Source organism: Paramormyrops kingsleyae, chromosome 19 (genome assembly GCF_048594095.1).
Source record: "Paramormyrops kingsleyae isolate MSU_618 chromosome 19, PKINGS_0.4, whole genome shotgun sequence".
Classification (NCBI taxonomy): domain Eukaryota; kingdom Metazoa; phylum Chordata; class Actinopteri; order Osteoglossiformes; family Mormyridae; genus Paramormyrops; species Paramormyrops kingsleyae.
In genome coordinates, this window is record NC_132815.1 from 16,528,358 (window position 1) to 16,540,949 (window position 12,592).

Genomic DNA, 12,592 nt, shown 5'->3' on the forward strand with positions numbered 1-12,592 from the left:
AGACCTAAAGCACATGGCTTTGAACCACATGAGGAAACTGAAGCACCCAGGCGAATGAGAACATGCGACATTCATACACACAGAACCGGGCCTGGGAATCGAACCCACAGCCCTGGAGGTCACAGCGGAACCCATTGAGCCACCCTACTGTAGATACATCAGGCTAATTTATGGACAGGATAAATATATGGTCATAACATCTAGAAGAAAAAAAAAAGTATAGCTTCAATTAATTTTAGTCTGAACTAATTTAGATTAATTAGACTAATTAATTTAAAATTTAAAAGTGGTGAATTATTTAAAACCATATGTCTCAAGGTATCAATGTACACCTTCCGAAACTGTCTCCTACAGTCAGCCAATGAGACTGGGAAATTATCACGTATTCTAAGGGTTTTAAAATGGTGGGGATGGAGGGGGGGCAAGCCCCAGGAAAACTGCTAGTAAATGTTAACAACAAACAAAAACCTATAGCATGGGGATGGGGGTGGGGGGGTGGGTAACTAACCAACCACTCTCATGAATCGGACATTATCATTGCCAAATCCAAAATGTTCCTCATAGTCTAGTTCTAGGAAAACAGATTTAAGTTTGTCCCTTACGACAGTCAAGCAAAGCCCCGATGCCCCCAAAACATGGTGAGAAACCCCACAAGTCCACAGTGGGGTCACAATCTCCATCTGACTCCCGAGTCCCATGAACACAGCTGGCAAACTGGCTCGGTATAGTTTCTGTAGGTCGCCGCCCTGGTGGCCCCTTTGCTGTGTTTGGGTTGCCCTGCTCATGTGCATCGCCAGGTCCCCTGTCTATCCCAAAAAAGGGATTTTTTTTTTTCCACGGACAAACTTGCCGCTGGCTGCCAAGTCCCAGTGCGATAGGGGCACACTACCCGCCGACCCCACTGAAGACACTATCGCCGGTCTCCATGGCAATGGGCTTGAGAAAACTGCACATACCATAGTACGGTAACACCCCCCCCCCCCCCCGCCCCACAGAAAAGAAAAATATCCAAAATAGGCATTCAAGTTCAACTTACAAACTGAGCACAGAAGTAACAGCAGACAGTTCAGTAGGCGTTACAGGAACTTGCGCTAAGCTGATGGCAGCAGAACACACAAGATGGGATGAAGCTTTGGAATTTGTTCATTTTCACATATCCCATCATGCTCTCCTTTAAGATGCACACACACACACACTTAGAGAGGTAAGAGGGAGGCTTGGGCTCAGACCATCAGGTCATCCATTTATCCATCGCCCCGGAGCATTTTTCAGGGGGGGTTAAGGGCTTTGCTCAAGGGTCCAGCAGAGATGTAGCAGCTCTGCCAAGCACAGGATTAGAACCAGAAACCTTCCGATTACAGGCATAGAACCTGAGCTGGTGAGTGACACGGTGCCCCCTAGGGGATGCGGAGAGTACAAAGGGCTCAGCGTTTACAGAGACCATGAAGCTGGAACCCAGGGGATACCTCTGTGGGGCACAGCAGTCTCAGATCCCAGAGCAAAAGATCCCATAAGTAAGGATAGGGAACCTGATCCATGAAGGGCTGGTGCGGGTTTTTGGGATGACCTCTCAATCAGCCAGTAACAGTGGGTCCCCTGGACTGGCGTTGAGAACCACTGCTTTATTATTGGCTTTATTATTATTTTGGCCATCCCAAAAATTTGCACCCACAGTGGCTCTCCATGGATCAGGTTCCCTACCCCTGCATAAGGGAAAATGCTCAGACCTCCCAAAGTATGTGAGTTCCGTCTAAAGACTCATATCCACAGAAATGGCTACAATGTTTCTAAAAGCAATACTGCTTTTTCAACAGTGTAAGCAGCTGTTTACCTGAGGGGCACATTGTCAAACGTGTTCCTCCTTGATATCGACTTGCATTAGATGGTTGGTGTGATACTGGGGCCAGTAAATGTAAAGATGTTGAAGTCCATACACAACACAGCACATGCAGCCAATGCAATTAACGGGGCAGGGGTTTAATGCTCAACAGGAATCGATGTCACACATCTGAATTGGCTGAAGGGCACCAAAAACCCGCAGCAGACCCAACAGAACAAACAAGCAGGCAGATTTTCACAAGGGTGCTTTTGGTTAATATCAGTGATATACAGAGAGTTGAGCTTCCCAAGTACAGCAGCAGTTTACTACGTTACTGATACAATTCGGCTGCTTAAATCCAAACTAAATGGATAAATGGAGCCCTAACTGAGGAATCAAGAACTGTGAAGGAGCAAGTCAAGCAGAGAAAATAAAAAATATCAAGCGGACAAAGAATATTTTTTAGTTACCAGATGCTTTTATCCAAAGTGACGTACAACGGAGAAAGCAGGGACAGCCAGTTCCTGGAGCAAGTGGGAGTTAAGGCCCCCCTCAGGGGCCCAACAGTGACATCACTATGCCGAGTCTGGGATTTGAACCAGCAACCTTCTGATCACAGCCATAGTATCCTAACCCACTGAGCAAAACATGGTCTCCCAAACTCAAATGGGCAAACAGTGAAGTCTCATTTTAAGAATGCTACTCCTGTCCATCATGATGCAGAATAATTTAGTTCAATATGCTGTTCAATAGACTGCTAGAGGAACTGGCTGTCCATGCTCTCTCAAAACAATGTGTGCCCCTTCGGATAAAAGTGACTGCTAAATACATATAAATGTAACTAGAACCAAATCATCACCCCAGTTCATCTGCTCTTCACCGTCGTATTTGATCACACTGGCTAAATCCCTAGATCGCCAAAGATAGCCATGACGACTGAATACTTCAGACACAGTGAGCTCTCATCCACCCTGCTGTGTCAATGATGTCCACAGTCAGCTCAAATATCTAAGTATAAGATGGAAATCATCCTGTTGGTAGAAATCGTCCTGTCGACATATTAGCCATTTAAATATTATTATTGTTTAGAATCTGCTGTTTAAGATTTATGTATCAGTTCACCGGTTTAAATTTGTGGGAATTTGATTGGACAACAGAGGCAAAACAGGAAGCAGGAAGTCGGAAGTTTTAGTTAGTTGGTATGTGTTTGAAAAACCCATGGGGAAGCTTAAATGGTTCAACATTGAATCTGCCTCCATATACCGCTGATTCGTAAAAAGCTCCGCCTGCCTTTTTAGGTAAACCCACAAATTTAGATAAGCTAGGCTCCGAGGTCTGTGGCCAGTGTCCATCCCAGTATCAGCCCCATTCAGACATCAGCTTCAGTGTTATGTCCTTCCCATGAGAGATGAGGTTTCGCTCTCGGTAAAAAAAAAAAACCCACCCCAAACTAAAACGGCACTAATTGCTTTCCTGCTCGGAAGTCGGGAGTTAAAAGGAGAGGTGCGTGTAAGTCAGGGTGCCGCGCAGTAGGGAAGAGCGCTCAGGGGATTGGACTGCTAATTTCTGCCTCTTTACTAGATTGAAATCAGGCACCCAGTTTGTGGTTGTATCAAACAGCTGCAGGGAGGAAGTGTGTGTGTGTGTGTGTGTGGGGGGGGGGGGGGTACAGCAATTTTACACAAAACTGTAAAGCAAATGAGCATTTCCAGGTCCTCTTCTTAAAGGGCAGAAGTGAGATTGTGGTGATAGGGGCAGGCAGTCAGTGGGCAATCCTGGGAAAAAAAGACCAAAGAATTGGGAAGAGCAGCTGATAGAGGAGGGAGGGAAAAAATAAAAGGGAACCTGGCCTATTTTCTCCAAAACGGGCTCTCTTAATTAGCCCACTCTTTTCCTTTTTTATGTTAGCATGATATTTACCTATGAGCAAACCCAAGGGGTCCACCGTTTACACATTAGCCGTCCAGAGTAAACGCCTGCCCACATTTCTCATCCAGTGCACAAGCAAGCTATATGCCTGACTGTCAGTGAGCCATATCAAACAGCATTTACATAAAGAGAAAATTAATTTTGTTGCCAAGAGCAAAAGCTTAATAAATCTCTCTCCGTGTCCACAACCCTGCATTAATTATAAAGGCTTTTATAATTAAAAAAATGGCTATTTTTTCTATAAAATTATCTCTATGGCTCTAATTAGTATTCTTATTTTAATAACACCCTCCTATCTAGCAGCGAAATTATGATATTCAGCGAACTGCCACTCTTACTAGGATTCTGACGTCAGGCTCATGTAGAGTCGACACAGAGTTCGTGACCCGTGACGAAACCATGCGGTGTGAAGCCCCGCCCCCCGCCCCCAGAGACAGAGGGGTGCTACGGACTTTGCTGAACCCTGGGCAAACCCATTTGGGTCATGCTGAACGCGACACGAGTTAAAAGCAGCCCATTACGCTCAGGACTGGCAATAACAGACCACACCCTCTGCGACAGCGCCTCCTGCTGGCCGAGAGGGAGGACGACGGTTCCTTTCAGTACACGGCATGTTTACATGCTGAACAAGTTTACAATGACATCATCTTGCAGGACCACAGCAAAGACACACTCGGGCTGAGCCGTCAGTATTAGCTAGCTGTCCCACACAGGAATTTTTAAGCCCCCCGACAGACTGATAATTACCAAAGGCTCTCAACACCAGTTTTCAACATCCAGGGTAAAAGCATAGAGTTTGCTCTCTTTATGGCCATAACACAGCTATACGAGCCTTCTGCAGCAGCTTAAAGCAGAGCAGCTAAAGGAGTCCGTCCAGAATACTTTCATTCTGCTGACAGGAAGCTGGTGACGACCTTCCACTTGGGTTTTTATCATTAATACTAACAGTGCCACACTGCAGATGGGAAAAGGGTGGTTTCCTTTCAGATGAGCCTGTGGGATACATGTGCTGCACAGCCTGCCGACGCCTCTGAGCATCTTAAGAAGAATCAGTCATCTCTGGCTTGAAGGGGTAGCATCACACTCCTTGCATCTACAGACCGTACCTTAGCAGAGTTCGATTTGCTCTGTAAATTCCTGTGATAAACCTCCCTCCTCCCGAGCTTTCGATAAGCCTGCTCACCACATCCTCCTGCCAGACTGTCCTGAACGAGATGAGCGTGAGATTATCTCCACGGCTACTCCAGTTGAGTGATGTGGACGAGCTGAATACCTAAACAGGAATTCTCAGCAGGCTTGGATATCTCAAATCCTCCTACGCTGGATTTCTATGACACACGAATCGTACCCTAACCACAATTATCTGTAAAACAATCAACAGTGACCTTGCTGGAACAGGAGACCGTGTGTCATTACAGGACATCTTAACGAGCATGTTATGGGTTGCGTGAATCCCCATGTTGCAGTGTTTCTCAACACAGTCCTTGGGGACATTCCACATTTTTGCTCCCTCCCAGCTCCATACTCTTTACTGGGAGGTGGGAGAAAAATCTGGACTGTCTGGTGATACCCGAAGACTGCTGAGAAACTCCGCCCTAGTCCAAGGTCACATCGTCTTCTGCTAACCAGCTGTGAATAATTGACATACCTTGCTGTGGACAATTAGAGCAGATTCGATTAATAAAAGGAGAAATGAAACTTTGACTCTGCTCATGCGCGGAATGTCATGTTCTCATGTTTACCTACTCCTTAAGCCAGCTTTGTGTTACTTGCTTTACTGGTTCCCATTGAGTGAAACCAGGCAGCGATCCACAGTGCGCTGTGGTCTTCCATTTCTTCCCCCAGTAAATTTAGCCGAGCCCCATTGTCCACAATAAACATACTGCTTCACTATCTCCTTTAAAAGAGTGCAGCTCACATAAATCTGGCGTATCCTTGTGTCTCTCTAACCAGCTGCTAAATCTGACATATCCTGTAGGTGGCGCCTGTTTGCTGAAAGGCAGACCTCCCTTTTCGTCCTGCAGCCCCGCCCTCTAGGGTGGTCCAGTTGAGCTACTTTGTGTCATCTTGCACTAAGGTTCACTGTTTCCAGGTCCAGGTGCCCGCTCAGCTGCAGATCCTCCTTTCCCATCCACCTCTGCTCGTCACAACATCTTGGGCATTTGGTACCCGCCCCCCAAATAAAATTTGTGCAATTACCGTGACTCTCCCGGAACAATTTATCACCCTTGCCTTTCGTGTGCCAGGTCTGCTCTCCTGACCAGGAACCTTCTCCCGATAAGTTTGACTTTGGAGGCCTCGCTGTGTACCTCAGTCCCTCAGGGCTGTCACAGCTGCCCTCAGTTTTGTCCCTCTGATCTTTCCAAAGGTCATTCCTCAACCAGAAGCCCGATCCACCCCAAACAGGCCATCATGAAAAGAAAAAGAAAATCTAGAATTTCCCCATGGGACCAATAGAGTCCAATAAAGTCTTAATCTAAAAAAGCAAGAGCTATTTAATAAGTTTCTCTCACAATGAACCAGCTTTAATCTATACCTAGACGATTTTTATCCATGCATTTACCTCAGTAGGACCTCTTCCAGAAATAGAACCAGCAACCTTCTGGTTCTGGGTCTGTCTCCTTAACAGCTGCACAGCCATCCTCACTGTAAGTGTTGCCTCCCACCCATCACTACAGAATCCTCACTTACAGCCAGACTCCTCTTCTGTACGGCACTGGGGTCAACCCAAATGGGGCCCAATGTGAGGAAAAGGAGGGAATTTGACAAGACCCGTCTAACCACCACACCTACTCAGCACTCCTGAAATCTGAGAAACATGTATCTGCATCAAACAAGTGTTTGAATCTCCCCCTTTGTTATAAAGGACAGAACGCCAGCTGCTGCCACCAGGCCACCCTCTAACCAATCGATGGCCGGTCCTTTCATCATTTCACACAGCACTACGAACTGGACTTTCTCCCACCTGCTGCTAGCCCCTCCCCCAGCCCACCAACCCCTGACATCTTTGCTCATCATCACACCTACTTCTACCACCTGCCTCCTCACCCAAGAAGAGACCCTGCAGGTACAGGCCCAACATCACATCGAAATGTGATGTACATTCAGCTCACTAACAGGATGATCTTGACCAGTGCCAAGCAGGCTTGAAAAGCCAGCCGATAGCATCTCTCTCCACAAACGACCTGCCCGTATGCTTTTAATAAGCCTGATCACCAGATCCTCCTGCCTTCCCTGAACGGAATGAGAACAAGATTACAACTGCTGCAGCTAGGCGACGTGGAAAGGCGGTCTTAATTCCGAAACAGAAACCCCCAGTGGACCCAGCGATCTAGTCTTGTCCCCCTGGACGGGATTACCAGGCTCTGTCGTTACCACATAATGCTTTTCACATTATGTGAAGGACACACGACCATCTCTCTCCCTCCCCCGTCCTTTTCTCACTTTGTGCCTTTCAGCAAGGCCTGGATTTTCGGCACTTTAAGACCTTAGCCTGGCATCCCCCATCTAAAGGCACAGGTTCCACAGGATCACTCTCAACAACACTGACAGCGACTTCAGTCTTTCCTCCAGAATTATACTCCTCCTTTGTGCAATACAAGGCTGATATTTCATACATACAAATCCAATAACAATGACCTTTATGCCAGTCCATTAAAGGACTCTCCAATACGCATTCTCTCTCTCGCTCCTTCTCTCTCTCTCTCTCTCCTTCTCTCTCTCTCTCACACACACACACGTATACACACACACAGGAAATTTAGAAGAGCGAAAACTAGAAGCAATTTTGGTGTAAAATTAATTAATCTCAATTACATTCTGGAAGTCTTTATAGAGTTCCTCATCAAGCTGTTAATCCCTGAAGATCAAATAAAGGCCAGGCTTACCTTGTTTTGATCTATCCAGTACAGAAAGTATCCTTGCGGGTCGACTCGCAAGGTCACGGGGGTTACCACGGTAGAATCCTGGAGAATTGGAAACAGGAATGAGTCAGCGCCGAATTCCTTTGGACCGAGCGAGACCATGAGACCTGTCTTGCAGAGAATCAGTGGAACCCCGTCCTAAACACCATTATTTGTCAAACCGTGCTTTTCTGTCTTAAGCATTTTGGAGCAAATGGACGGATAGATGAGTGGCTATTTCCACAGGTTCTTTCACATTGACACCAGGCAGAGTATTACTCTTCACAGAAACAATTTACAGACATGCCGTTTTACACTTAAGTTGTTCCACCCGAAATTATTTACCTACCCAGTCAAGATGGCTCTTTCCTCATAAATATGTCATCAGTGCAAACAGAAAAAAAATGCTCAATTTAATCCTGCCTTGTGCCCCATGCTGTCCAGGACAGACTCCAGGCCACCCTACGACCAGCTCAGGATGAGCAGTTGGAAGATGGTTGGATTGATAGTTTACTTTGTCCCCTGGATTTTATTAACTTCCTGTCTTTACTGAGGTTCAGTGGAAAATTCTTCTTCTTTTGTTATAGGACAAGCAGCATAGAAGATGAATGAATGAGCTAACTAGCAAACTAAAATATACCTGTTCTACTCATATCAGACACCAAATGGTTTCTGTATTAGATTGTTTTGTCCAAATGACAATAATAATGACAACTAGGAATAAGAGTCAAATCTGAGCTGAGCTGAGACAGGTCTTAAGGCAGGTTTGGTTGCCATGGTAACCAAGAAGCAATTTTATCATTATTCATTCCACACTTTAAACCTTCACCATTAAAAAGATAATTATTATAAAGTTAGAGGGGGGCGTGCCCCCCCCCCCCATGACAGCATTCCCAGACCCAGGCATAGATGGTATTTCCTTTGTCTTCATTTTCTCTCTTTTTCGAAAACTTTTTCGAATTACCCAAAGGGTAATCAGACTCTCAGACTTCTATCCTTCTAACCGCCTCCTTTTTCCAGGCATCACTCTAGGTTACTGCCTTGATGCCCGTAGTGCCAGTGTGGTCTGATCACATACTCCTCTGTTGTTAATTATCTTAAATATGAATCACAGACCTCTGTACAGGAATACAGAAAACTCCCTAGGACCCTATTATTCAAATCACGGTCTTCGAGGTCCGAGCACTGCTGGTTTCCCAGCCTTCCTTTACCTGTGAGCCAGGTGTGAAGCCTCTGACCAATCAGAATCAGTAATTATTAAACTAACTACCTGGAAGAACTGAAAGCAAGGCCTGGATTTGGAATCGAGGTCCAGATTTGATGAGCCCTGCCCTAGGATGTGCATAACAAAGCGAATACACAGGGACAGGTTTTCCAGGGCGTGTCTGTGTGTGGTCGGTCTACATGCTGATCCACAAATCATATTCTCCACTTCACAGTTTCCAAATTTAATAAAATGTATTATCGACATCTTTAGTGATAAGTTATCAAAAGTAGTAAAGTTTCATTTAGCGATTTTAAAAACATTTTGATATCGATACTTTTATTTATTCATTGGGTCAACGTGTTTGGTCTTTTGAATAGAGACTGAAAATGGACAGTAACCACAAAGTCTGGCAGCTTTTAATGTGACTTTAAAAAAACAGTTGTACCTATTTTCGGAGCTCTGCAAGAGCCAGTAGGAACAGACCACAGCGCTGGTGCTTTGACCAAATCCCGTATCCAGCTGGGAATCGACCTTTCCGAGCCCAGGCCTGGAATGCACCGAGGATTTTACTTACAACAAACCAGTTTTGTTATCTGGGCATCAGAGATCAAACAGATACTGACAAAATGTATATTACTTCAGCATTTAACACAGTTCAATTTACAAGCCATGCTCAGTATCACATTTCCTAACCTGACAGTTAATTTCGGGTTATAGCCTGTGTTACAATCACAGTGATATTGCTTTTCGTTAATGCATTACTGCCTTAATACATTATAATTGACTGGATTTGCTGATTGTACACACCTTTAGCTATTATTGGCAGTACTGACATCTTGCATAACTGCTTACCCAGTACTTTGTCAGGGTAAACCTGGAGCCCGTCCCAGGGCACGAGGAAGGGGACACCCTGGACAGGATGCCAGGCTCTCACAGGACACGCATAGAGAACAAACCGGAGTACCCAGATGAAACACAAGGAGAAAACGCTCCACACTGACCACCGACTCGAATCCGCACCCCCTAACAGTCTGCCCCCTTAGTTAAGTGAACTTTTAACGCCATGAAAGCAAACAGGTTACTTCCTTAAAATAGCTTCAGTGTGTTATTTAAACGTTCAACGTTACTACAGCATAATTATGAGACCAGGGACTTGTGCAGGTGACTTTTCTACTTTGACCATCATACGCACAGATTTGCAAAGCACTCTAAATGAAATAGCAATGTAAAACTCAGCTTGAGAAGCACGTCAGAATAATGTAATATGACATTACCAATGTTTTTTAATTTTAAAAGCAGCCGCCCCGCCCTCTAGGTAAATATGAAGGCACGGACTTTTCATGCAAAGTGACTTCCCCGATATCCCGGACTGATCCCTGGTGCTTTCGGGGTGACACAGGCATGACTCACAGGGCTGACTAAGAATGCCGGGGGGGGGGGGCTCGATCCGGACCTCCATCCAGCACACTTCGCGGTACGTTTAGCAGAATAGGTGTCTCTGAATGTGTGTCTTATGAAAGCCTGGCATCCCGTCCAGGGTGTCCCCTTCCTCGTGTCCTGGGATGGCACTTGGTAAGCGGTTATGCAGGATATCAGTATAGTCGATAATAGCTAAAGGCGTGTACAATCAGGAAATCAGAAATAAGTATTTAAGCAATTATGCTAAATGGTTAGCATCCAATTGATGTGTATGCATTAAATTAATGCAATATTACCGCGGTTGTAACACAGGCTGTAATCTGAAATGAACTCGGACGGAAGCTTTCAGCCCGGAGCGTCTTAACGCGGTAAATGCACCTTTAAACGGAACGAACGGAGCCCTATAGTCACAGCAGCCTAAAATATCCCGTCTAAATAAGCTGCTCTGTTTGATGATGCAGGGAAAATAAGTGTGGAACGTGCATAAATATAGGGTACCGCAGAAGTGAGGCTTAGTCCAGGTTTAACATTATTTTATAGTTGTTTAAAATAGCTTGTCCCAACACACCTGTACTCATAGAGACTATTTTATGGACGTTTTAGCTATAGGCCCATGTACACTTCGTTTGGTTTGCAAAGACGGGCCAATATGCCATTACGACAAAAACCGAAATGCTACTTTCTCACACAGGACATTCGTAACTATAAAATGCAAAATGCTCCACAACACCTGAGGTAAAGTTCACAAACGACGGACAGACCGACAGTAGCATCAAGTGTTTCTTTTCCTGCTTGGACGCGCACACAAACAAACCTAATAATAATACATTATATTTATGCATCGCTTTTCAAAACCCTTTGCCCTGGTGGGGTTTTTCCACCCTTGAAACCCATCCATGGCAGTTGCTAGCTTTGCAAATAGCATAGTGTAAAGCCAAATAAACCCTTTCGCTCCCATTTCTAGAGTCCGAATAGTTAAGTCATTCTGGCTAATTCTGCTTAAGACCTGATATTTCAATGCATTTGGTAAAACAAAAGGTTTGCCGCACTATAACACTACTTCTTAATAAGTTAAATATTAATCGTCTTTATAAATATGTTACTCCGTCGCACTGAGGATAACGCCGCGGTTTTCCTCTTTCCTGAAGTGGTGTGGTTCCAGCAGCGTGTATAACAATGTCTAGCGGTATTAATTAGTCCCCCAGTCGGCACTTCGCCGCTTTTATTTCCCGTCAGAAACCCGGCGAAAGGTGCGCATCGGCGGCTGTACTTACATCCTCCCATTTCATGAATTTGTTTCCTTTTCTCAGGTTTTCCGAAACGGACACGGGTTTGAGCTGCAAGGCGTGAACTCCGGGCTGTGCCCCTGCCATTTACACATTTACACTAAAAAAATAAATGGTAAATAAAATTAAAACAAAACAACAACGAGATCTGGGAGAATTAATGTTGTTTCCTTGTTCTGAAGCCAAACTGGATCTTTTTAATTTTTATATTTTGACAAGCAGCGGCTTTTAGTTTATTACAGAGTCGTCCGGCCGTAACAGCGCTGTTAGAGAATGAAAAAGGCAGCTCTGCGGTTTGCTATTGACGGCTCAGGCAGGGGGACGGAGCAGATAAAGTGACTTGGTCTCCACACTGACTCATTGACTGCATTCAATTCACGGGGTTCTGGCTCTCTGCATATAGCGCCACCTCGTGTTAAAATGCTGTATGCGCGTCGCTGCTCTGTCAAAACTCAAAAGGATGTGCGCTTCTGTTGTAGTTTTCATGACTCTCTCCCACACACAACTTAACCAACTTTATAAATTCGGATTTATGGTTATAGATATTTTGACAATATTTTATTATACTCATAATAAAGACAAATGCGAGATCGCTTGATCAATAACATGGATGGGTATACCGTGCGTTCAAATTATGCGGTCTTGAGCCTTAACCATGGTGACAATTGCCTAATCCCGCTGCAGCCTTTTGGAATTATATATTTAATGGAATATTTTTTTGGTTATTTGGTTACAGAAGAGACAAGACTAAATGTGCAAAGAATTAACCTAATAGGAAATCAAGTTTATTTGGAAGCTGAGGGGGAATCTTTTAAAAGTATAGGGTAAATTTTATATCAAAGACGTTTGACTCTGGCATAAGGACTGTGACGTAACTGATAAGCCTAACAAAATAAATGACTAGTAATATATAGCAATTTGTTAGTATTTTGTTAAAACTTTGGACAAAATGAGGCAGAGATTCAATTTTGTGTGAATTGGTGGACTGTAGAATAATTATGTTTAGGGATTAAGAAAATGTAGCTTTAAT

At 44.6% G+C, this 12,592-nt stretch overlaps 1 protein-coding gene across 4 annotated transcripts in view; it reads right to left on the reverse strand.

Annotated features, from left to right (window-relative positions):
- The window catches only part of LOC111837852 (1-phosphatidylinositol 4,5-bisphosphate phosphodiesterase beta-1-like), a 118,799-nt gene extending 106,863 nt beyond the window's left edge, over positions 1-11,936 (reverse strand). For 2 of the 4 annotated variants that reach the window (XM_023800265.2, XM_023800274.1), the window contains exons 1-2: positions 11,551-11,936; positions 7,636-7,713 (exon numbers count right to left, since the gene is read on the reverse strand). In XM_023800265.2, the coding sequence (XP_023656033.1) occupies positions 7,636-7,713; positions 11,551-11,649 (177 nt within the window). In that variant the 5' untranslated portion in view covers positions 11,650-11,936. Of the gene's footprint in view, positions 1-7,635; positions 7,714-9,302; positions 9,405-11,389; positions 11,464-11,550 lie in introns of those variants that run through there. The other 2 variants (XM_072702801.1, XM_072702802.1) reach the window with 2 other exon arrangements.
- Positions 11,937-12,592: the final 656 nt, after the last annotated feature.